The sequence below is a fragment of the Eleginops maclovinus genome, chromosome 21 (genome assembly GCF_036324505.1).
Source record: "Eleginops maclovinus isolate JMC-PN-2008 ecotype Puerto Natales chromosome 21, JC_Emac_rtc_rv5, whole genome shotgun sequence".
Lineage (NCBI taxonomy): Eukaryota > Metazoa > Chordata > Actinopteri > Perciformes > Eleginopidae > Eleginops > Eleginops maclovinus.
The window spans coordinates 15,589,587-15,616,269 of record NC_086369.1 but is presented as its reverse complement, the minus strand read 5'-3'; the positions used below and the strand labels follow the sequence as shown (position 1 = coordinate 15,616,269).

At 42.1% G+C, this 26,683-nt stretch overlaps 2 protein-coding genes across 3 annotated transcripts; both read left to right on the top strand.

Annotated features, from left to right (window-relative positions):
* The first annotated feature begins 339 nt into the window (after nucleotides 1-339).
* timm21 (translocase of inner mitochondrial membrane 21) lies at nucleotides 340-2,785 on the top strand. Its single transcript, XM_063912228.1, has 5 exons — nucleotides 340-880; nucleotides 1,192-1,254; nucleotides 1,333-1,430; nucleotides 1,777-1,850; nucleotides 1,992-2,785. Exons 1-5 carry the CDS (start codon nucleotides 427-429, stop codon nucleotides 2,143-2,145), a joined length of 843 nt encoding a protein of 280 aa, XP_063768298.1. The 5' UTR covers nucleotides 340-426; the 3' UTR covers nucleotides 2,146-2,785.
* Nucleotides 2,786-3,401: 616 nt separating this feature from the next.
* On the top strand, nucleotides 3,402-11,324 carry si:dkey-118j18.2 (uncharacterized). Of its 2 annotated transcripts, none has more exons than XM_063873757.1 (5): nucleotides 3,402-3,749; nucleotides 3,986-4,087; nucleotides 4,324-4,483; nucleotides 7,285-7,415; nucleotides 9,482-11,324. In XM_063873757.1, exons 2-4 carry the CDS (start codon nucleotides 4,068-4,070, stop codon nucleotides 7,399-7,401), a joined length of 297 nt encoding a protein of 98 aa, XP_063729827.1. In that variant the 5' UTR covers nucleotides 3,402-3,749; nucleotides 3,986-4,067; the 3' UTR covers nucleotides 7,402-7,415; nucleotides 9,482-11,324. The 2 variants fall into 2 exon arrangements, with proteins under 2 accessions (XP_063729827.1, XP_063769036.1); XM_063912966.1 differs by having other exon boundaries at nucleotides 7,282-7,415.
* The last annotated feature ends 15,359 nt before the right edge of the window (nucleotides 11,325-26,683 follow it).

Genomic DNA, 26,683 nt, shown 5'->3' with positions numbered 1-26,683 from the left:
GAGAGTCTAAATATATGCTTTACATTCACACAAAAATCCAGTTAAATTGGGAGTATGTTTTGTTATGTTGCAATTATTAGTGTCAAATAGCTCTATAAATAATTAGGTTCACCATAAATGTAGTGTTACATTAATTAAAACAAATATATATTACATTTTGATATAATTACTTTCATGATATATATAATCTTTCATTTGAGTCCAAAAAATAACTTAAAATAATAACATACATGTGTGTAAGTTTCATATGTAGGAACTTGCAAAAGTATATATTTGTTGAGTAAATATAGTTTAAAATGTTAACAGTGGTAAAAACTCAGTTTCCCATGAGCCCTTGAAACGGTGCGTGACGTCAACAGTATGCGCCTCAGAATCATAAACAGTTTGACACGATTTGACAGAGAGCACTGCGTGTCAGAGTAGTATATGTTCAGTTATGCATTCATTCAGTTAAATAATTCACTTTATATTAGTGTATCCTGTAGTCGGTGTGTGTGTGTGTGTGCGTGTGTGTGTGTGTGTGCGTGTGCAGCTTTAGCTAGTTGTCTGCTAAAGTACACTCTGTCTCACAGAGGACACACAGTCATCATGGCTTACACGCAGATACTCAGAGCTCTCCACCGGACAGCGACACAAAAATACACACACGTGAGTTTTCTCGTGCACACGCACCGGACAGCGTGCATGGTGTCGGGACTGACCGTGCTCCACAGGACCGGGGCTCACCGGACTGTCATGCCCGTGCTGAGCTCCTTCCTCCAGGCACAGAGGGGGGTCTCTCTCCGAGCAGCAGCCAGGAACCAGAGCAGCCCCGAGGACAGGGACCGGTCGGTGTCCCGGTACCAGAGCGGGAGCCCGGAGCCCTCTGCTGCACAGAAAGGTCAGCAAGACACTGGAAACAGTGGAGTTTGGTCCTCTGTTGTGTTCTTAATGGCATGATGAGATACTTTCCAACAGGTATTGCATTCATGTGCATGGCTCTCTGTTACATATGTTAGGCAAAGTGTTTATAGCACAGTGTTATTTTAAAGAACAGTCTTAGGTAGTAAGGTTGACAAAAAAGAGCCATAAGCACATTATTCATTCCTTCATTTATTGAAAAAAGCCCCTCTTTGCACACGTAAGAGTATACACAGTATATAAACTGATAGTAAGAGTCTTCATGAACTGAGTGTGAAATATATCTTGCAGTGAAAGCCGCCGGCAGAGACTTCACCTACCTGATCGTTGTTCTCATCGGGCTGGGAGTGACGGGTGAGTGCAAGAAGATTTGAACCAGATATCTGAAGTGAAATAATGCATATGGGCCTAAACATGTTCTTCCTGTTTCAGGTGGGCTGCTGTTTGTGGTTTTCCAGGAGCTGTTCTCTTCCTCGAGTCCAAACAAAGTGTACGGGAAAGCCTTCAACATAATCAGGCTGGATCCAGGGGTAAGAGTCTCTGCTGTATCTCTATCCTTTCCAATTCAATGACCTCACCTCCTCAAATGGTAGAACACATTTCATTTCATTTCGTTTGGTGTCTGTAGATAGTGATACATATCCATCCTAGTTTCTCAAAGTCTGAACATGCCTTGTTTTTTAAGTACAATGAAATGAGTTGATCCAATCAATTCTTCTTCTGTCTATTTCTGAATTAATTCAGCAAGTCATTACAGCTCTACTCACACAGAGTGCATTGTATGTTACCTATTCTACTTTGCTTTCAGTGCACTTCCTAAAGAAATCTCCTGTTGAAAAGCAAAGTGTAAAGCATTGCTGTGTATTGAAACTATAGGTTGTTGGTGCTTTTGGGGAGCCGATCAAGTGTTATGGGGAGACGACGCGCCGAGGGAGGAGGCAGCAAGTCAGGTGGGAGTTTTGTTCCCATTTCCAGATCCATTTGTACATAATTCTTTGTACATTTGAATTAGATTGTATTATATATAAGTACGGATCTGTGTGGAGGTACTGCTGAGATTTGACAGTATTTTTATCCTGTTTGCGTTTCAGTCACCATGAGTTCCTGAAGGACGGAGTGAAGCATCTGAGGCTGAAGTTTTACATCGAAGGTTCAGAGCCAGGACGCAAAGGGACCGTGCACTCAGAGTCAAAGAGGTTTGTTTATTCATTTCTAAGGATGAACCAATTCATTAAGAGGATTTAATTCAAATTGAGAAACTGTTTTTAACTTGTTGTTATTTCACAGAATCCTCAAACTGGAAAATATGAGTTTCGTTACATAATTGTGGAAGTGGACACCTACCCGAGACGAACCATCATCGTGGAAGATAACCGATGAATAAATACAGACCCAGATGAGTCGCTTCACTGAAAAAGCATTGTGGAAATGTGGGAAAAGGTGTTTGTATTATTGGACAAATAGCTTAAGTCTAAATGTTAATTGAATTGGCTATTAAAAGCTGTTGTGTTAAACATCAACACTTTTGGTTGATTTTAACTTTGCCACAACAATGGAGCATTTGGGAAGTACACTCTCTTTCACAGGGAATGATCATGGACGCTTCTGTGTAATTGTTTTGTAAATAATACACACGCTAGACATTGTTTTCCTGGATGTTGACCTCTATTGAAAGATGCTTTCAAATTGTAATAAAAACACTGTTTGTCTGTTTTATGCACAGTAACAGACATACAAGAGAAAGAAGTGTTTTTATTTTGAGTCAAAATGATGGATTCAGCTTTGATTTCTACAGCGTTATTGAATTGGATGTATTTTATTTTGAGAATCTGAAGATATTTGACTACAATCTTTACATTTAATAAAGTACTTGTTTAAAAGTCAAGTTTGTCATTTTAGAGATCCTGCTTCTTTTTTAATCAACGTACAGATTTATGTTGGTCTTTATTTAATGTATGTGGTTGTTTTATTTAAATGGGAGGCTGCAATATACAATAATGGCCACTAGATGGAGCCAAAGGGTTGAAAGATGGGAACAACCTGATACGACCTTTTGAAGTAGTCTATGTATCATTGATCTAAATAGTAACAACCATTATGTATGTGTTGTAAATGTTTTTTGAAGATAGTTGATAAAATAAGGACAATATTAATTAAATGCCGTCTTATGATTTCGTCCCATTTTTACCCTTGTGTTAGACAAAAGTATGCTACCTTCACGACCACTCGGACATCTTGATGTTTTTGATGAAAGTGAACGAAACGAGATATATCACTTTTTGTGACAAAAAACAAAACAAACAAAAACAAAACACAAAGGGTCACTCAGGAATGAAAGTGTTTATAATATGTACAATTGTTGGGCTTGTGTAACTTTTGCCCAATTTAATAAATCATTTTGTTGAATTTATGTCATTAAAAATAATTCTGATTCTGATCGTGAACACAACGTGTGTCATTAGGAGCAGCAATTCTCCGGGCAGCAGTGAAGGCAACATATTTATGCACACCGCCCACTTGCTAAACCAACGGTTGCGATGTGCTAGCTGAAACTGCCGGAATAAAGCGATTATAAGTTGTTTATTCAATGTTAAGTTAACGAGTAGTTTGCCGGGTAAATAGTTAGTGACCTTGTATTTAACCCCAAGTAGATATGTTAATAAAGTGGCTAATTTTCAGTGTTTGTTTTGATCGCAGAGTTGGTAAATAGGCTGTTGTTGTTGTGGCCTGCTAACTAGCTTAGCTAAGCTAGCATTAGTTCAGCTGGTTCCTCTTTGCATCTCAGAAACGAAGAGGGGGAAATGGCACACCTTCACAGCTAACTCCCAAACCGAGGTTGTCTTAGTAAGGTAAGTACAACTTCTTCTGTCTGCTTTTAGCTAAGTTAGGTAGCTAAGTAAACGATAAGTAAGTAAGTAAGTTGAACTTAACATCTGTTTTAAGTTACAGAAAAGTGCTTTAGCTGAGATGGTCTGAGTTTATAGGTTAATAAAAGTCAGCTGAAGTGACGTATATCCCTTTTCTATTGTAATTGAGTACATTAGGCAAGTGAAGTAATACTTTGTCTTACTGTTACTGACTTCAGGACAAGTTGTGGTGTTGGCCAGGGATCAGAAAGTTGTCCCCAGCTATGAGAGAATCTAACCACTGACTGACATCTCAGAGAAATGGAGCTGTACTGGTACATGTGAGTATAAATGATGTATAAATCACCATGTTCTGAGGTTAAACTCTCGCAATCAACTTACGAGCCTTTTCTTTTATGTTTTATCTTCATACTAACAACATATTGGTTATTCATTTCAGTGTGGTATTATCAAAATGTGGACAATAACTGTGTTTTTCTTCATATTTTAGATAAAGGGGTTTTAAACTGATGTGTAAAGTATGTTTCATCACCCCCCTCTCCTCTTTCCTCTCCAGAGTTGTCATTATATTCATCGTCATTAAGATATTCTTCTACGTGTGCTGGTATCGATCGAGACAGAGGCAGCTGGCGGCGTACCTGAGCAACCCACGCAACGCTCAGATAGTCATCGTTGGAGGAAGGGCCTACCTCCATCAGATGTGCGAAAGACAGAGTGTAAGAGCAGACCCCAACCATACACTCACACACGTCCTACATCTGAAACATGTACTCTAGCTTTCAACTACTGAAGTGGTGTTGCGCCTGTTGTGTCTTTGAGGGACAAGGCTAACTAAAAGGTTTTTCTAACGAAGTTGGTCTATTTATATCGGCTGAGAGACTTAAGTATGGTGAACTGAGCAAAAAAAGTGCATTACATAGCAGCAAACTCTGACATTTTGAATGAAAATTGTGGCACCCTTGTGTTTCCTGTAGCTCCACAGAGTTTTCTTAAATCTGAGAGGTAAGGGCAGGTGTCTGAGTTTAACACATTTCACCCATAAAAAGACCATTAATATGTCAGAACCCGACCGTGTAACCTTGCATTCTGGAAGAAATGCTGTTTTTCATGAACAAACAATCTAAAAACTGAGAAGTCTTCATACATTTAATTAAATAGGGACAGAGTTTATCAACAGGAGAACTAGAGCAAAACATCTGCATAGTGCAAACACAATTTCAAGCAGAAGCATATAAGCTCATTTCCTGTAGAAAAGGTAGGCTATGTTATCATTTTTGATAACGTGTATGCATCACAAGGGAAGTCTGTGCCGACTCTCAGGACTTTTTCCATCCGGCTGGATTTCGCTGGAGTCAGAGAAAGTGAAATAGGGTCACGGTTGTGTTACATTTTTGCAGAGGAGCTATTTGCTTTCTCTCAGGAGGGCTTGTGGTTTTCAGTCACTTTCACATTTAGTGCAAAGAGGAGAGATCTGACATTTTACTTTCAGTGACATACTGTGTGTGTGTGTGTGTGTGTGTGTGTGTGTGTGTGTGTGTGTGTGTGTGTGTGTGTGTGTGTGTGTGTGTGTGTTTATGGGTATTTTCCTCCTGGTATGCATCTTCTAAATGATCTGTTTGTTTGACCTTGTTTACAACAGAGGTCTTGCAGGGCAGCTTAGACCGTTAGAAAGTGTGACTGAACCTTTTTTTGAAAACAAGTTTGCAAAATGTTAACCGAGCCTGTGAGAGTTTTTTTTCTGTGCAAATATTATCAGTGCAGACAGCAAGGCAGGAGAGGACTGATTCACAGAGAGCACTGTGTGCCTCTTCCAAGGTCTTGTTGTTCTCTAAAGCTAAAAAAGTCCAAATGTCAGTCACTGATAAACCCCCTTTATCTTGGGATCTCACAGTTTCTGTCTCTTATTATATTTAATCTGACGACACTGGTTAGTCTGTGGTTGGATTGAGCTCTTATTGAAGAGTCCGTTGACCCCTGGAGACTTTCAGAGTTGTCTTTCGGTTTGGTTTCTATCTTTGCTGCCACACTTTTTATTCATGTTTAGAAATCAGCTACAGATCACAGGCTTCTCTTTCATTGTTCCCTTCAAGTGCGACTTAAATGTTTTATTTGTGCTTCAGTGATATGTCTAGATGAGCAAAGCCTTTCCTCAGAATCAGTTTTTCCTCTGGGCTATGCCACAGGTGTAGACAGCCATCATGATCCTGTCCCCCCCCCCCTAAGCTTTTCTGCTTTACTGACTCTGAAACACCTGGAGGCAATCTCCATGATTCATATCCTTCACAAAATGTGTTCCGTGAATCATATCAAACTGTTTTCTCTGAGGTACTTCTAGGTCATTTCTAAAAGTCGTCCACTTCTCAGTACTTCCTGCAAAGTTATCAACTCAAGTTATAAACTCATATTTCTAAGGAGGGATCTAGTTGGAAAACAAAATCCAGTTTCTTCTTGCTACTGCCCCAGGTTTTGAGATATCTATCATGGTAGTTAAATCTAAGAGGCACAGCTGGGGTATTTTTAGCATTGTTTGGAATATTTGTGCAACAGGAAATGCCCCATTTATCCTGGAAAAAAAGAGAGAAATTCTGTAGTGGAAACAGACCAGACCCATTAAAAAGCCTGTGTTCTTTCTGAAGCATTTCTCCGATTTTCAGAAGATGTTTAATCCGGTTTGACATCTCTCTTTTTTTATAGAGGGATGGGGATGATCAGGGGGAGATACAAGTCAGCAGTAAACGCCACATAGAAGAGCCGATTCGAGAAGCACTGAGTTGCTCTAGTCATTAATCAGAAAGGGAAATGTAATCAGTCATAATTAGTTACTTAAAATAGACACACACGCTAAGTTAACACTTTATTAATCCCAAACTGGGGGAAAAAAGTGCCTGGTGGTCATTCCCAGGCTCTAATATGTGTCATAGGTTGTTGCAGCTATTTTTAGGTTCCTACCATTTGTTCCACAGATGAGGTGCTAAGTTTAAACACATTTTACCTCTAGAGAATTCATAATGAAAATAGGAAGTCCCCCCCACTCTCTCTCACTCTCTCTCACACACATCTTCTCTTTTTTTCTTCCCCTACTGCTGTTTATCCTCCTCCAGTCTCTAATCTCTCCTCCTCTCACTACTCCTCTGTTTCCTCCTTCCTCTCCGCCTCTTCCTCTCCTCTGTCTCTGGTGTATAATGGTCCTGTTACGGTTTTTAATGGAATGTGCAGCAGCGAGGCCCTGTGGTCGTCCATAACCCGGCACCCTGGAGAGACGCCAAGACGACTCTGGTGCTGGGTTAAATGAATCAAATAGAGTGGAGTGGAGGGCAGGGGGGGAGGGGGGGGTCTTGATGTAGTATCACCTAGGAAGCCTCTAATTCACCTGAAGAGACGAAGTGAACCCAGAAAAAAACAGTGATACATGTTGAGAGAGGGAGGGGATGAAGTCTTTTTGTGCACTTGTGTATTTCTGTACTTCTGTTTATTGTGTGTGTCTTTAACTCTCCCTGTGCCCCCCCCCCTGCAGCAGACCTCAGTGTGGCCCAGTTGGTATGGTGTTCAGGATGATCTGTCCATAGAGGAGCCCTCCGCTAACCTGCCTCCAGCGGCATCCTTCTCACAACTCGGACATGCCACCACCATATGAGGCCCTCTCTGGAGGTAACACACACACACACACACACACACACACACACACACACACACACACACACACACACACACACACACACACACACACACACACACACTTTAACACAGTCTGCTGCTTCCTCATTCAGCTTTAGGATCAAAAGTCAAGCTAGAAGAGCTTCATTCTCATTTGTACCTCTCATACATCTTCTTTGTTAATTTCCTGTAAGCCACAGCGACAGTAACGGGAAAATCCGCCTTGTTTTATTCCTGAATATTCGCTGCTGTCTGTGTGTTTACATACTTTCCCTAAGTGTAAGCAGAGGTCACTGCAAGAGGACTGCAGTGGAGATGTGTGTTTGTGAATAGGGGAAGATAGCTGAGCCTTTGTTTCGACATGCAATCTCTACTGGAGCAGAAACACTGTGGCTTCACCTGTAACCCTTTTACGCAGAAGTATAAATGCTAGTTTACACATTAAACTACTCTCACAGTTTCTCAGGAATCTATCTCAGCTCTGGCCACCACCCTCGTAAACACTGCTATCATAATGGCTCCATCAGAATCTGGAGTCTGAAGTGTTATTCAAGAGTTAAGCACTGATTGAAATGAACACAAGCACACACAGAGCGCACAGTGTGTCAGTAACTTAGTCACAATGAAGCAAACAGCGTCAAGGTTTTCAGACATGCCTCGATGTGTCGCTACATGATCGAGTAAACTCATCTCTGTTGTCTGTTAGCTGTACACACAGTACAACATGCATCTACACTCAACACTCTCCTCGTGCTTGAAGAGCAAGCAATCTTTACCATATTGTGGGGTTATGAAAGCAGTGAGGTCAGCTATTGTTTCTCCTCGTCTGCAAATGGCTTCTAATGTGATCTGAAGGTCTCGTTGAGTCTGACAGCAGGATGTGGTGATGGAGTGGAGACTCTCAGCCTGATTGTGTTAAATGCAACCTCTGTTTCGCCCCCACTGATGATCTTTTTCCTATCTGAGATGCAACAGGGTGACTCAGGGCTTCCTGTCATATATATATATATATATATATGACATAAATAAAGTACTTCTGAACTGTGTCAGTGCATGTATAATAAGTACTGCAGGTAGGTCTGCAGCCACAAAACACTGCATCTTCTTCATAATGCGGCTGTGCACACTCATTTTTATCTATTGTCCTTATCCATTTGTAATTCTGTGACCATTTGAGGTAGCAGATATTTTTTAATATGTTACTCTATTGTTTTTACAATCAAATACTCAGGTGACTTCTGAACAGAAATGTCAGATTGAAAAACAGACAGGGGGAGTGGCAGAAGAGTCCTCTTTTGTAAATAATTTTCCACATTAAGAGTTTGCACTGCATTTGATGATCTGTGCACAGTGCAGCATTTCCCACAACACTGGTTGGCAAATGTTTCAGAATAAAAGCCTTGTGTTGACACATGAAGGGATTCTGTCCAAATAAAAACATGAGGGGTTTATTTTGAAACTGGAAGTATTGAGTTAATTTCTGTGACAGACCTTACAGATATAGACGTTGAAACTGTGGTAATATTGACAGTAAGACGTTGCTAAACTGCCAGAAGATCTTTTTCACTTTCTATTCCTGACTTGATTTGCGCGAGACAAGCGGAAACGTAGGCGATTTTGAATGTCTTTGGGCGACAGAGCCGACCCACAGCCTTCGCGTGTTAGATAATAACTTTGAGAAAGAAGACCAAATTGAATTTATTTTTGAGAGCGACGAGGAGGAGTCAGGATTCCACAGCTCTAGGGTCAGTTTCCTCCAGCATCTCTTTCTCTTTCCTCCTCCTCACTGTCACTGGGTTTCTGAGTTTCTGACACTTTTTCCTAAAAGTTTTCACCAGGTATAGCTCCTGTTTCTCTTCCTGTGCAAAGGTTGTAACACGCTTTCATTTGGTGATGGAGCTAAGGGAGGAATCGGGAGTGATTATTTTGATGCAACAGTAGAAGTATTATGTTGTAAAAACCAGGAGAGATCGTAACCTGTTTTTTAATCATCTTGAAGTACATTTGACCTATTGTTGCCGCAGATCAACTCCCTGACCTGTTTCCTTCTTCCCTTCCAGATGACGACCTGAAGCCCCCTCCCTACAGCGAGTGTGCTCACCACGTCGATGAGACTGACGCTGCTCGCCCCTTCCATCCCCCTCCCGCCGTTTCTGAGGGAGACACTATTAGCATAAATGAAGCCCCGCCCCCTTACACACTGTCCCCCCCGGCAGTCAGCCAGCCAGACATCCCTCTTTACCACAGCGAGTCAGAGAGCCGCCCCACCTAAACCCCCCCCCCCCCTCCACCAGCCTCCTATATGCCAGTTTGCCTTTTCCATGCACTGCCTTCCTACATTCAACCTCAGCCGTCTGAGAGCAGATCTCTGGGTGGGGGGTGTGTGTGAGTGTCTGTTTGCTGGTTTCTAGAAGTTTTTCTACTTTGCGTTTTCTAAAAGCGGTCTTCCAACGAGATAACGGATGACATGAGAAGCCTGCGTGCCTCAGTTTGACGCAGGATAAAGATAAACCCTCGGACCTCTAAGATCAGAGCGGGGCAGATAAGCAGACAGAGATCTGTTTCATAAAGTTGTTTCCTGCTCCTTGTCCAACTTCCTCTCTCAGATATAAAAAAGTTGTTCTGCAAACATGTCGTCTTTAGTTCCTGTGATGCCTAATCTGTGGGCCATAACTTCTGTAAAGCTGTAGACAAGAGCAAACTCTCCCTTTATGAACATTAGACACATCTCATAGCGACTAACAGACTTCACCTCGCTGTGAATCATATTCACTTTTATCTTGACACCACTCCCATGTTTTATTGGAAGACAAGAACTATTTGATCATGAATGCTCTAATTGTCTTAAATAATTACCTCGTTAGTGTAACTGGTTATGTTTAATACATCATGGTGATTATTCTGGGACATTAGGCATTTCAGAGTGCCTATTACATCTGTGAGGGGAAGGGGGCGAGGACAAGTGGAGCCAGCAGTTTATTTTATGATCAGCTCTGCTGCGTCAGCACCCAAACGCCTGACGGAGAGATTCTGTGCAAACGGTGTAAGCGTGTATTTTGTCTTTCCAAATAGTTGCGGGATCATGCAAAAGGTTGCTTTGTCCTCGACACATGAAAACATATTTACTGTGGCTGAAAAATAATCCAATCAGTTGTAATGTTGATTTGAGGGAAATAACAAGTGGAAACAACTAAAAAATACACATTTCTGGAGCAGAACGTTGAAAATTCAACAACAAATCTCAGTTATTTTAAATATTGTTGCAAAAGAAACTAACCAAAAACCGTTTTTAACAGCGTCTGTTCCCCTGTAATCCCCCGTTGGTTTGCCACAGGCTGGCAGCGGACTCTGTGTGTCCTGTTTGTGCTTCTGCTGTCCTGTTGCTTTAGGAAAGGCTGTTACTTTGCTTTCTGTCCCTTTCTGTTTCCCTGCATCTCAGATCATTCAGAAGCAGCACTGTAAGGGGAACCGTTTCTCTTCCTGTTTTGTTACAGCAAGCATATAATCCGTGTATGAATTCTGAATATTAGAAAAGAATCATGAATGCTGTGTAGATGTATTTGGGGGAAAGTATATAAAAGGGTTTTTTTGTGGAGAATTTAAATTGTAATTATGTGTTTTGTGATGACAAATCCTGGGGCGTCGGTCACTGATGCCTAAAAAACCCCGAACGCTGCGAGGTAGAAAAGCGAATGTAGATTCTGAACTGGATTGACTGACATGGTGATGAATAGATAATGAATAATTACAGGCTCCTCTGTAATGACCGTCCTGTGTGCTATCTTCATGTTCATTCCCACAGTGGTGACATGAAATCCACTCAGCTGTGCGAGGGAACCGGAACTGATCTGTGTTTTTGATTTGGGGAGAGGTCCGTCTTCTGTATTAAACTGTTGTTCATAACCTGCTTGTGCTGTTCTCTTGATTTAGTTTGTGTATGAAGTCTCCTTCAAACATTTCCCTGCACTGTAGAGGAACAAAAGCAACACTGCTTCTAAAATAGACTTACACGCCTTGTTTCAAACATAAAATAAAGCCTTCATTTCAAAGCATTTATTTAAGATGATGCTAAATTACTTTGTTTTACTTATAATACAACTTATTTTAGCAGTTGACTAAAATGACCATACAAAGACACGCTGTCTGGCCGTAAACTCAATGTGAAAATACCCCAAAAGTTCCTTCAAACGCCTTTTTGTTCCAATCATATGCACTGTGTAATTGCTGGGCTGCAGTGGATGGAATCACAGAGGGAACTCCTACTGAAAATGTACATTTTTATGAATCTAACCCTATAAAACTGTCCTGTAGATCTAGAGGTTGATTTTAGTGCCCCACTAATGCTCATGTGTGTTGTTTAAAGATGAATGAGTAATCCCGTGTTTAGCGTCTAGAGGGCAGTGTTGCACCGGATAGGATTTCTGCCTCATGTCAGCCTGCAGCCTGCACCTGTTGCTGAGGGAAACACTGCTCCTGCTTCAGTATTGATTTATGTCTTTTATAACTCTTCTTGTGACAGAAATGGCATCGACATTTGCTCCAAAGTTTCATTCTTAAGATGGAAAAAATAATTGGGCTCGATCAAGATCAATCGCAGCCCTCATGTGGAAAGCGCAGCAGCAGAGTGGAAACTCAAGGACATTCATTTTTCATATCTTAGCCTCTCAGCTGCTGCATCACTAAGCTGCATACAAATCACAATGTGTGCACACTTGATTATAAAACTTTTGGGGGAAGAGAAGTATAGTGTGCGAGTCAAATCTGATCAAATCTGATGGCAAAAACAAGCCGCAAAATAGAAGTCAAAAACGTGGCGCTCCTGGGACTGTGGGAGAAGATGCTCTTTTGTTATTAACATATAATTAAGAATTAAAATGCACTTACATGCTTTATCTAATATTCATGCAGGTAATCCAGCCTTTGTTCGCTCATTCATGTGTGTGTGGTGTCAGTGTTAAATACAGTTAGATAAGCACTGTGTTTCCCTCTGAGTAATTGATGCTTTCAGGGGAAATATTTGCATTTAGGGAAACGGGCAGCAATCCATCATTCAAACTGCCTTAGTAATCATTACATCCCCGCTATAAACATCTGCATAATGGAAACAACACGGTACACTCTGCTCAAGGATATTCTGCGAGCCCATCCGGAGATTATCGAGGTCTTCAAGGCCGTTTGAGCAACACCATAGACGTCTCAATTACCCTCTGTCGTCCCTCAAAGATGTATCGCGCTGCCAGGCCGTGCATACAGAAGCTGCAGCATTTAAAGGCATGCAGTGGTGGGGGAAAGATAGCCACACCTTTTAGAAATCCAGCTTGAAAAGCACATTCCTGGTCTGGGTGAGGGTGGATAAGATGTCAAAAAATATACAGTATATGCCTGGTATTGATTTCCCCCTCAGAGTCTTTTCAGGAGGGGATAGCCGTCAGACGCCCGAGCAAAGGTGTGAGTTTACACTGTTTAAAGTTTCCCCCGGATACAAAAGCATGATGCATACAGAAAGCTTTAATGCAAGACATTTAATTTCTAACAGATTCCTGCCTCTCTCTGTGTAAACTGCCCACTCAACAATTCAATTTAAGAGATGCTTTTGAAGGAAAGTTAGGAGACTGAAGGCATGTTTTCCCTTCAGTAAAAACAGTGTGTGTGTGGATTTCTTCACACACACACTTGTTTTTAAATGTCTGCTGTCTCCCAGCTTTCATCACCATCAGCTGTCAGCAGCATGATGAGCACCTTCATCACGTCTCCTCCTCTTCCTCCTCCTCACTGGTGCGGTCTAGAGGGCAGGATATGTGATGACAGGATAAGTGAGGATGTCTCAATGTCAGGGGGAAGGAGTACATTACAAGTCCAAGTACAACGTTGATGTACTTGTATTTGGAGTAAGTACTTCATTTCATTGTATTTGTTCCGCACATGATGGTGCACAACATAAGAACAAACAGAATAGAAAATTAATTCAGAACACAACTCTATTTACACATTCCATGAGCGAAAAGGAGCAGGGAGAAGAATACATGTTATTGTGCCTGCCCCTTACTCAAAACTAAAATAAACAATCAGAATAGATGGTCTGTCTATTATGGTTACTTCCAACACTTATAGTAGGGTGAGAAAAGAAACAAGCGACACACACTAATTCACAGTCAACGAAGGAAACAGATTAGCTGCCACTTCATAAAGGTTAGTTAGTCTTTCTGTAAACATCTTCTTGAACTGAAAATATTCATACAACCCTTTGAATCATTCTGTCGACAATTCCACAGTTTGACTCCAACCACTGAAATACACATCTGCTTTAAAGTGGTGCTTACTGATGCTTAAAATGAAACGTCCTTCTTCGCTCCTCATCCTCTGAACTGAAAACAAACAGGTTTTGTAAATGTTCTGGTAATCATGGCTTTTTGCCCTGAATATAACTAGTAGTGTCTGGAACTCAACTAAATCCTTAAGTTTCAAAAGTCCTGACAATCTGTGTGTTCTCTGAAGTCCACTTTATGAGTAATTGGTACTGCTCCTTTGTGTAACATAAACAGTGGATTTATAATACTCCTGTACGTGTTGCCCCACACTTCCACACAATAGCTAAAATAGTACAGAATTCCCATTGTCTTATTAAAAATAAAAAACTTGTGTAGAAAGGCAAAAGTAACTTGTCTTTTGATTTAACTTCTACCTTGGTATGTTTTACCATTTGTGATATATCAGGCAGCATTTTACTACTACTTAGTACAAAGCATCTAAAATACACACAATGCACACTCAGTAGCTTTACTCTGGATTCTTGCCGTGCTTATTGCTGATTATTTTATCGTGCTTTTGGTTAAATAAGATTTGTATTCAGGACTTTACGTCGTCTTTGAGTATTTTTAGACTTTGGTATGAAGTTTACAGAGTACTTTGTTCATTGGGGGGATGCAGACAGGTGTGTGTTTGAGCATACATTATTTAATGTTGCATTTGTATTCTACCTGCTGGATATGATCATTCTGAAAGGCTCTGGAAGCAGAGCAGTATGTGCGAATGTTTTGCATTTTCTATCCTCCGAATGTAAATCTGTCATCCAGCCAAGTGCGTTTGTGACTTATATCCACCAGAGGCATAATCTGAATGATGAAAATTAGAAAGTCAGCTGAGAGTCGGAGCAGAAACATTCTGGAGATATGTTTCTGAGATGTTGTAATTCTTATCTGGAGTCAGTGTTCCAAAGAGTTGCATTTGCCCTTCAGCGTATTTGGTTTGACGTGACGTGCATCTGCTGCTTTTCTTTTTCTTTCTGAAAGTACAACGAGTGGAGAGAATGTGTCAGCTCCTTGCAAACAATGTTTCTCCTGCCTCTGCAGTTTGTAGAGGAACTTCAAAGGTGCAGGTGCGGACCAGATTGAGTTTTTCTGGGAGCTGTCAATGCGTAGGAGATATGTGTTTGTGCAGAAGTAAATCCCTCTGAATGTCCTGAATCCTCCGACCTCTGACCTTCTGTTAAGTCCTCCTGTTCCCTGCTGCTCAGCTGCTGTCCAACACAACAGCACCTGAGTCTGTGAGAAAAGACGCCTCCTATCTGAAAAACTGAGGGCACTGTTGTTCCCGTTTATCAGCTTAGCAGAAATTTACATTTTAATTGAATTCTGATGTTGGGCCAAACTAAAGTTGCTGAGTAACTGGAGCTCCTTTGCAGAAAACCCCCTTACCGGACTGAAGTGTGAGCGCATGCAAGATGACAGGCAGTCAGAGCCGCTCACATTGAATATGCGTGATTCAACTTCCTGTGCCAACACTTATTTCTGGGATTGTGTGTGTCGGAGTGTCACCAAACTACTGCTGGGCTGTGTGTATGTGTGTGTGTGCATGTGTGTGTGCATGTGTGCATGCTTACACATCAGCTATGTTTTTTAATGAGTTTGAAGGTGCCAGGAGTTTTCATGATTTCAATGCCAGGATGCACAACAGACTGCAGGGAATCAGAGCTGGATTCAAGGTGTGTGTGTGTGTGTGTGTGTGTGTGTGTGTGTGTGTGTGTGTGTGTGTGTGTGTGTGTGTGTGTGTGTGTGTGTGTGTGTGTGTGTGTGTGTGTGTGTGTGTGTGTGTGTGTGTGTGTGTGTGTGTGTGTGTGTGTGTGTGTGTGTGTGTGTGTGTGTGTGTGTGTGTGTGTGTGTGTGTGTGTGTGTGTGTGTGTGTGTGTGTGTGTGTGTCAGCGCTCTGTCACACTAATTAGGATGGACGCGTCACTCCTACTCTCCCTTTGATGCCGTGTTGGCCGGCTCTGCTGATGGGGGAGATTTTGTGTAATGAGCGGAGAGATAAAGGATATGATTCGTCAGCACCTGTCTTTGTCTGCTCCACCTTTTTGCATCTATTTAGAATATTTAATCAGACAGGGTGTGGGCTGCGGGGCCTCGGTGGATTTTCCAACACCTTGTGGGTTAGTGTTGTTGACATTATTAAAATGTGTGTATTTATTCAGATCCGGTGATTTCTCTGAGTTCTGAGGCGTGAAGATGAGGGGAAAAGTTTTTAATTTGTATGCATTTGGAGAATAAAGTCAGGCGTTCACTAGTCATGCTGAGGAGGAATACATGTATATATTTTGGGGCATTTTGTTTATCAAGTCCTCTGAGTGTGTACATCTTTAACCTTGTGTGGTTTCTCCTTTTGGACAGATGCTATTTCTGGCACAATGTTATTCAAAGTCTGAATACGTATTAGCACACTGTGATTATGCACTAAAACAGAGTTGATTTCCTTGCTCCTGAAACTGATTCTGAAGTAGAGCCACCAATTCATCTAACCAAGCCTTTTGCTGACACAGCTACAGGATATGCAAAACACCATTCTAAAACTTTTCGACTGTATTCTTAAAAACCTTCCCCACATTTAATCTTCAGCAATCACAATTATAACCTCTTTTGCAGCTAACTGTTTTAAGGCGAAGAGCTGCGAATACAGATTGACTTTATTGGTCATTACAAAGTCTCTGGGAACCATGAACATATGTTCATGTAACTAAAATACTAACATCCAGCCATGAACTGGAGCTATACACACAGCTTTTGGGTAATTTGTAGATCAACTTATCAATACAAAAACAGTCTTAATGAGGCTTCTATCTCCAATCACAGCTAGTCTTGTCCTTTCTCTGCTCTGTCCACAGTCTGTGGAGGTCTAATGCTCACTGATTTCACATCCTAGAAACACGTTTTCTTTTTGGAGTAGCTGCAGAAACACTGTTGACCCTCTCTCCTTTAAGACCTGAACACGTCTGCTCTCCCCTCATTACATAGTTTTACAGGTATTGTCCTGTGCTTTTAATTCATGAAGAACCAAGTATGGCACCGTAGCTACTGTCTCATTTGAGTCTGCATGGATCAAGGCCCAGTCCCTAAAAGTACATTTAAATGTTCATTTCTATTGTTGTTATTACATTATTCCCAGACTTCAGACTCCTGCAGCTCGCACCCAAGTGGTTTGCAGTGTAAAAAGATAGTGATTAACTTCTGCATTATCACACTGATAAAGAGCAGAGGGAAAGTCAAGAGCATAAACTGAACTACGGCTGCCAGTTTCCAAAAGAAGTCATTAGGATTCAGACTAATTACATCTGTGTGACCTTCAGTCTCTGAGCCTCAACCCAACAAATAGAGCCCTGTCTCCTCCTGCATGTAGAAAGGAAAATAGAGTTGTGGTAGTGGACGGCCACATTGTGACTTATGCTTCGGCGTGACACTGGAAAAGTGTTATAAGAGGAAATCAGATAAGAGTTAATTAACTGATAATGGAACTCTTTTCTCCCTGATAAAAGTCAATGAATAGAGATGAAATGGTGGGAGTCAAAGAGGAAGATGGACCTTTTGTGAAAGAAAGGCAGATAATATTATTCCTCCTGATTGAGTTTCCCATTGAATGCAAAGAGTGCTGAGTAATCTTCATTTTGGACTGAACCACGGAGTATGAATTTCATCATGTCTGTTTCTGTGGAGGAAAACACCACACCTGTCACCGCGCAGCGTTTGATCCCTACATGATGACCTCTTTCATTCACTCCTCATCTCCCTCAATAACGCCCATAACACAACATGAAAAGAAAACCAAACACAATGATCTGTTTCCGGGAAGCATTTCGAACACAATTCTTCCGTCCTGTGTATGCACGGCCTTTGATCCACTTCCCAGCCGTGCAGGTCAGGGGTTTATCTCCCCTCTCCTCCCCTCTCCTCCCCTCTCACAGATGCGAAACAATACCCTTTATTCCATTACACTGTAAATCCAATGTCATGCTTCACGCTCCGCACACGAGCGGCGGAGAGAGGGGATGAACGAGCCGGCGTGGGGAAACGTTGACACAATCCCAAAGTCCCTAAGGCCACAGCAGGGGGTCATCGTTTTGCAGATTCTGAGCAATTAACCAATCAGTTAATGAGGGATCCATGTGGCGGTTGGTGGATTATGAGACAATTGGCCCCTGGGCACAGACATGCAAATGGACACGACGGTGCTGTAGTTGTTCTTGTTGTTGCTTTGTAGTCATTTTGTGTTTTTTTCTAAATGCTTTTCCCATTTTCATAGCCGTTGTTGAAGTGTCTGGACTTTCATGTGCATTTGTGGTCGTTTTGAGTCTCTTCCTTGATGTCTTTTTGAGTGACATGTTGTAGTTGAAGGCTAGGACCCTTTGGGCCCCTGGTTGCTCTGTAATCCATCCTTACAGGGAGCTATTATGGTAGTACTTGTGTCTCTCACGTGGCTCGATGAAGTGAGGCTTTGTATTTCTTTAGTTGCCTATTCCAACCAAAGGATCCCACTTGGGAAATCAGTGCTCTTCCTGAGGGAAAGATTTCAAGCCCACAATTAAAAAATAATTAGTATTTGGCGGCTTAAAATGTAGACTTGCACCGATAACGCCAGCTTTGTTGTCACTACAGAGGGCAATAGATCACATCCTGTCTCGTAAGAAGGTCTGAGAATGAATGACTATCCCAGACATCCGATGAATGCTGAATTAATAATGGATCAGAGGAGATAAATATTTAATTCTTTAAATCTGTTGCAAACAGCTGGTAATATATCTCCTGTAAGATTCACAGAGCAATATGAAACCTTGAAGAAGCCCAGGAGCTAAGCATGCCTGCAACTCTCATAAAGAGCAGAGGTTTACAGAATGTCTCACATATGGGTCGCACTGTTAGGTGATGCGTGCTGAGCGAGCATAATATGACTAATTGCTGTATAAGCTGCGAGAAAAAACAACCTGCTAATGATCCCATATAGAATATTGCACCGTTAAAGCAAACTGCAAATATCATCTAACATAATCGGCATCTTTACTGACTGATGCACTTAACTCGCTCCAGGGCTGGAACTCATTTTAAATCAACCAAAATGTGTCTTCTCTGATTAATTACATTTCATATTTACACTGCAGAAAATGTGAGTTATGTTTGAATTATTCAGGGAGTCTTACGAGGCAAAGATCTCAACAGGAATCAGGATGTTTGCACTTCAATCCTGGGAAATATCTCAACATGGAGACAAATTTTGCCTACCAATCTTGTACAGATGCTCCAACACACTGTAGGTGATAAGGGGCGGGACATCGCTAAGCGGTTGACCAATCACAACAGAGCTGGCCAGGCTGGGCTCTGGTTTCAGACAGATGAAAAAGCAGTGAGAAAAATAAAGAGCTTTTTGAACATTAAAGCTTGGAAAGAGGCACAAAATACATTATGAACCTGAGAATAAGCAGAATAGGGCCTCTTTAATTAGGTGTCCTCCTTATTTAGTAGTGTATTTTGTAACACAGTCACATCCCTCTGCTCAACAGAGTGTGTTGCCTTAAAAAATCTACCGGCTTTTGATGATGCTTTTTCAATTTAGTGCAAAAGCGTGCAGTCTGGCCGATGCCGGTAAGCCATTACAAACCGCCTCTCCTTTGAATTCTTGCTTTTAAAGGCACTTTACTTCACATGAACCATCTCTATAGCTTGTGTAGCGTCCCCTGACTGAAGTGTTCACACATTTGCTTTCATCTTGTCCAAAGGCATGCCTCAAAGATGGGATGAGGTGACTCCTGGGTGGTGGTGGTGGTGGTGGGGGAGGGGGTAAAGGCTTGTTCAAAGCAAATAGAGTTACTTCCTTTTTTTTGCAGTGGCCTGAAATTTCCCGGAAACAAGCAGATGCTCTCGTTTTCTAAAGCCAATTTGACGGTTGCTGTTGTACCGTGTGCGACGGCGAGACTCGTGTGAGCTCAGTCTCTCGTATTAGGCTTCAGACAACTTCAGAGAGAAGGGTGTCTAAATATACTCCCAGGTAAATGCAACATACACTCCTGCTCTCCTTCTTGAAATACATGTCTGACTCTCCTCCTGCACAGTCTGGTCCAGTATTGACTTACAACCCAAACCTGCAGAGCTGCCAGTAATTGAAATTAATTAACTTGTCCAAAGTGAGGCAAAAACAATTACCCAGGCACCTCCTTGCTTGTCAATAAAGTTGGAAGGGAATGGGCAGCTTATTATGTTCTTGCAGTTAGCCCCTGCAGAGATGATGGATGTCTGTATTTCCAGTGGTGCCTTCTTCCTAATGAGTTCCTGCTCCATATTGCAGGCTCATTATAAAAAAAACAGGATCTGCATTACTGAGAATAATAAGAACCGATAATATCCCCGTAATGAGAATGATTATTATCCGTTAGTGCAAGTTGTGGTTGTTGTTGTCGTCCTCGGTGCTTATTTTTGCTTCCTTCAAATGGGGAGTTTTATGAAAGTTATTTTGGGGATATTAAACTCTGCTCTGTAAAACACAAACCCAGTGATGTGCTGCATTCACCAAGAGAACACATATTTTAATGTAAGTTCAACATTTCTTCCAAAGCGGTTCAATTTATTCAGTCTGTGTACCTCCGTGAGACTAAGCAAACTGTGAAAGCCCCTCAGATTGTTGTCATTTTCTTGCTTTCCTCTGCAGACCTGAGAGAGAAAAGCAAACATAAATCAGGCTTTCTGAAACTCTGGAGATAGAAACGCAGCGTAGTGTGAAGACCAATCTTGATTTCCTGTGCACACCTGCTCCGAGTGCATCACGCAGATGCATCCTCCCCTGCTTGTGTTTGCACGTGAGAGTGTTTCATGCTCATTTAATGCATCTGTGTGTAAGGCTCTCCGTTATTGAGGACACTCTTGTGCATTGAACGAACAGACAGCAGTGTGTGGCGAGAGGCCAGCGGAGTCACCCTGAAACACAAGATGGTGTTGAAAGAAACTAATAGCTTCTGCTGAGTTAGAAATTGGAGGATTTATTCCAGCTTCCTGAGACAGTTGCTGGTGAACAATCACTCCCCTGCGACCATGAGAAGCAGTGTATTTGTCTTCTTAATCTGGGATGTAAAACCTCCACTGACTAAGGGGAGGCTGCAGAACTTATATTTTTAGCTTATAGCATTGCCATAGTGATGCACGATCCCTGGTCAAAAATAGCTCACAATGAAGTGGTGCATTTGTTTCTACTGGACAAAGTCAAGCTTTCTAAATGAAATAGACTGATTTAATTGAGTGGTTATTCCCTTTCTAACCGAGGCTCTGCCTTGTGAAGATTACAATGCACAGGAGATGGTGGAAGTGTTCCCCACTGTGGATTATGCACGCCTTGAGTACTTATATAAGTGGCTTTATTTTTCTATCCATTTAGCCATGGCTAGCTTTTGCCTACTTTATCTTCTCTTAAATTGCTTTTGGCTTTTGGAAATTACTGAGTGGGAATAAAATATCTTCTTAACGCGGAGGAGAATCGGCGGCCTGCTCTCGTTACTGTGAGCAGCGAACACCATGCCCGGCAGTCACATAAATAATTGTCCTCTACAGCCTCACCCTCCACTCCTTTTTGACATTAATTAATCTGAAGCAATCTCAAAACGGCCCATGAGGCCAAGACCTCACGCTTCAGAACCTTCAATTCCCATGATTGAATTTCACAGAGTTCATCTCTCCAGCCCTTAACTTTGGCGCTTCGCTAATGGTGATCCGGACAAAAAAAAAGGAAGACACAAAAAAAGAGTAGAAGATAAAAACTCTCACCATCAGCCGTATTCTTTTTGCTATCCATCATGGGCCGTAGAGGGGAGGACAAAGACAAATACAGCCAGCCAGAATCTGGGCAGAAAGCGAGAAAGATGACCGCCCTGGACTCCGCTGCTGCATTTTATTATCTCATGCAGTCCATCCATCCACCAGCTCTGGACGGACCGGGCCCCTAGAACACTCGATCACACCCTTACAGCACATTTTAGTGGACTTACGTGAACTCTGACCCGTGAGAATAAGTTGAGGATGGAGTAAACTTACTTAATGATGTTATAAGTGAGAACAGGGGGTGTGAAATAAACTCTGGGATGTCTTCAAGCTGGCGGCTCTGTGAGGCTATACTTTGAACTGAATGCTGCAAGGCATGCTAACACGGGATGCTAACAGGTATTTCATATTCGGTTTGCAGGTATTTGGTCATATTTTGTCCCAGTATAAGACACAACACCATGTAGTGATGGTTATCATTAATGCTGAGAGGAGCAAGAATGTGTTTACCAAATGTCACAGCAATCCATCCAATAGATTATGAGATATTTCACAAAAACAACAATGTCCCTCTTGCTGGAGGCGATATGTGATAAATGAAGGGAACCAGATTCTGAGAACCAGTACTGCTGTGCCCGTTGAAAATATGCTTATTCAGAACTGGCCGATTGCTTGGCTCATGGTTTTTTTGCTTGGAACTTTCTGAAGAACATCCAAAAAAATTTACACTCCAACAATGCTCTCCCCTGGGTCCTCACACTGCAATCTCTGCAATCTGCCTCAAGGTAGAAAACACTCGAGTGCGGCTACTTTCAGAAACACTGGTGAAACACACTTAGCAGATGCATTAGTTTTCAAAGGGGTGTATTAGCCACTTTCACATTTTGAGGTGCACCGTTAGTTATCTGGCATCTAGGAGCAAAAGTGAACTGCATCAGGCCTGTGAAGGACAATAGTCTCGACTTACGCCTGCGCTGCATCACACAGCGAGGTCCGCTCGTTTATCAAACTTTAGTGAACGTGTTGAGTGTCCAAAGTGCCCTAAATCCGACCCAGCTCTCCTCTTGACTTCCTGCAATACACCCACAAAGTGTGAAGTAGATGGCTTTTTGAGATATGCAAATATGAAACCCACATACAGACTAACAGAAGAGCCTTGCTTTATAGTTTGGTGAATATCTGAACTAAACTGTATGCCAATCTAACCAGTAATGGTTGAGATATTTCACTGGATAAGTCATTGGGATTCAGCCTCTGGGCTCCATGAATATCTGTGCCAAATTCAGACCAATATTTATTTATATTTTATTCTGGACCAAAGAAGAGGACCGATCATTAAACCGAGCCCCAGGGCCATGCCTGTAGCATGCCTAAAAAAAAAAGTAAGGTGTCAAAGGATCAATGCATCAGGAACTTCGGCCCCCTCATAATCTGGCTGAGCTGTCACCTCCAGAGCCGCCGCAGACATACCTCCTCTGACTCTGTGACAGTAACGGCATCATTGCCCAATGCTTTCTCCTGCAGAGCGTGGCAATAAGAAGAGACTTCGTGGAGTTCTGACTCTACAAGACCCCTGTGCTGCAGGGCCAGTAAGGCTGAGTAAGCCTGAGAAATCACATGGCTTTGGCCCTGCTGCAGCGAGGGACGGCTCATTGAGTCTGCAGGTATGGAGCTCAGAGTGAGGGATGACTGCAGTCCTCACAGCTGGCCGGCTCTCACTTTCTCACCCTCGTTATCTTTTCATCCTCGACCTCTATGTCCCCCCCACCTGCTTTTTTTTAAATATTCCTCTCTCACCTGTACTCTCACCTTTCTCACACAATCATGCAGATGTGAAAACTTCAGAGGGTGCCCGTGTCTCAGCCCCCACATGTGAACATGTTGCGTTCAGGTGTCAGGGAGCCTGTGTGTGTTTTGCTGCTTGGCTGCCTGTGTTTGCGAGGTGTTAGTTGACCTGTGGCTCAAATACCGGAGAGAATATAAATCAGGGTTGGCCTGTTTGAGAGAGGCTGGGCTTCCAGAGGGAGGGCTTGCCCTGCTGTTAACATCTCTGTATACACATTACATCCCATACTGTGAAGGAATCAGGCTCTTCATACATCCAGGACATTGGAAAACAACCAGCATGTGCACTTCGCTCTGCATCTGCCAATCAGCTTGCTGCATCTTCACTGGAAGTGGGACCCAGTTATCCCTCAGCAAAAACACACTTGTTTGCTATCCTGGATCAGAAAAGGTGGAACGAGCTCCCCATTGATGTCAGGACTTCAGTAGCTCACATCTTCCATCGTGGGAATAGAAAAAGCTGCCTGTTTGAGTCCCTTTGGATAAAATTGACAGCTAATTGAAATGTAGTGTTACATGCATACAAGTGATTACCAAGGCACGATGTCAGGAACTCTATTCAAATTATTATTTTCGTCCCCTCTGGTTTGGCTTTTTTCCTGCAGCCTACAGATAAAGGTTGTCCTTCAGTTTCTTTCCCTTCATTTAGTGGACTACAAAGATATAAAACCCCATTTCTTCAAAGGACTGAGACATGAAACACACACACAGCCACACACACACACACAGCAATGCACCCTATTGAGATCTTATGTGACCAGGTGAAATATAGGAGGCTCCATCTAAGACTTAAAATATTTTGTGTGGTTGCCTGGCAACTCTGGTTCGTTTGCTTGACATCAAAACAGGAATGCTGAGCAACAATGGCGGACACACACACACACACAGACACACACACACACAGACACACACACACACAGACACACACACACACAGACACACACACACACACAGACACACACACACACACACACACACACACACACAGACACACACACACACACACACACACACACACACACACACACACACACACACACACACACACACACACACACACCGGCAGAGACAGCATCAGCTTGATTTGTTTTGTCAGGCATCCCATCCGTCAGTGTGTTATTTTACTGATGCCGCTCTGTGTTACTCTTTCATGTACACACTGCAGGTGAACGGAGCAACGTTTTCACTTCATCTAATCCGTCATATCTACTTTGAAAATACATTCCACCATTCTCAGCTGACTACTTCAATTAAGGGATTGTTTTTGCTGCTCATTTCCAGGACAGAAGTGTGAACGTTGGATGAGCCATGTTCAAAATGTTTTATTGTATTGACATCATAGAGTCAAAGAGGGGATGTTGGATGCCTCTCTCTTGTATGGATTTATACAACAGAAAAGCCATGAAAAAAAAATCAATTTCCATGTTTTAGTCATAAAGTGTAGAATAAATCAGGCTCTGAATGATACATGAATCCCTTGTAAAAACCTTCAGATGACAGACGGGAATGAAAATGTAAAGTTTGTTGAATGAAAGTCTGAAGTGAGATGTTGAAAGAAGTCGTGCCTCTCTATGAAACATTTATTGTAGATCAGAAACAGAGTCTACACAAAAGTTGTGGAGGTCACCTCGCTCTCAGCGGTGCAAACACTACACTTGATGATTTTTTAACTGACATTCGCTAACTGGGTTTATTGTTTTATCAAGCGCTGTCGGAGCCCTCGGCGCCGCACCTTCATCCAATCTGTTGTGATATTTTAAGAAAACTCCCTCTGCGTAGCCGGAGAAAGGAAAGGTTACCCACGCATTTCCCAGAGTTGTGGGGAGGCCACTTGAAATGTAAATCTCAGCTTTGTGGGTAGCTACATTTTTATGAAAATGACCTGATTTGAATATAGATGTGGGTCTACAGGAGCCGGGCCACGTTCCTGCTGAATGAAGAGGCGTATTAACAGGCTGTTGTTGACTCCACTGCGTGTCAGTCAAAGAGACAGACATACACTTGCTGTCAGAGCCTTAAAGCTGTGTACCACACTCTCCATTAACCAGAGGATAAATAGGTAATTGAACAGGGGGAATGTCACATTTAAAAAACACAAAGGCACAAGCACACGCTGCTGTCGCTCTGCATCTCCCCGCTGCTCACACATTCATATCTGACATGACATATTTACTTTCTAAAAAGGAGCAATTTGCTGTTGTGGGAGAATCAGCCTCTCTGTGCTGCTCTTATCTCTGATAAAGAAATATTTTGGAGCGTGCATAGCAATACACTTCATCCACCCTGATGGATAGTGTCTGCTGCTGAGCCGTCCTTACAATAACACTTCACAGGATTGGGGAAAGGGTTTGTAAATGTCAAGAGTTTTACTGTATGTCCTACATGAGTTTTACTTCCTGTTTAACATTCAAATGCCCGAGGGGGGAGTGCTTTTCTTAGGCTGATGTTGACCTCTGACCTCCCTGGAAAAGAGGAACCACAGGGGAATGCAACTCTTAGCAACAACAGAAAACTTTTAAAGATAAAGACATTTACAAAAGGACATCATAAAAAACAGTCATTAAAAGCTCTAATAGAAAATGACAATAGACAATAGAAGAGTAAAAGTTACAGTCCAGCCTTGATTTAAGAAGTGAGCGTTGCAGCAGACCTGCAGATTTTGGGGAGTATTTTCTAGACATAGAGCTTAAAAATGCAAAGCTACTTCAGAAATAAAACATCCAGTGCTTTAAAAACAACAGCACTAATGGAAATTGATTGAAGTACGTCTTCTCAAGTAAGATTTTGAGGTAGGATTTCTATTTTCTGCAACTTTATATGTCTGCTCCACAGCCTCAGTTGCTTTGAAATGGACCATTGGGCAAAATGAGAAGCTGTATTGGTACTTAAAATATGTTTGAATGCTGATATTTGTGTTTTTATTGAAGGAATATTATGAATGCATGACTTGTGATGTTAGTTAGCTACTTTGCAGATCGAGACCCCTCCTTAAAGTTTACTTTCATGCTAGTGCTTTTACTTGATCACCTTCTTGATTGCAGGACTCTTAAGTGTTTCTATGAGGACTTCTTCCACCTCTGAAGATATGAATACTTCCTCCACCCATGACCAAAGATAGCATTTTGGAATCAATTACTTGGCAGACAGGAAGTCAGTGCTAATCTGAGATCCGCTTCCTTGGTGTCAGTGGCTTGGTCATCAAATTGAGGTTTAAATGGTTAACACTGACCAGATCTCAGCCCACTTGTGGCTCGGTTGGTCTCAGCAGTGTATTCCTGAGCTCCACCTGCAGGGCAGCTGTGCCACGTTTCTCCTGTTTGTGGAGAGGACGCGCACTGCTCAGTCTGCACCGTGCGC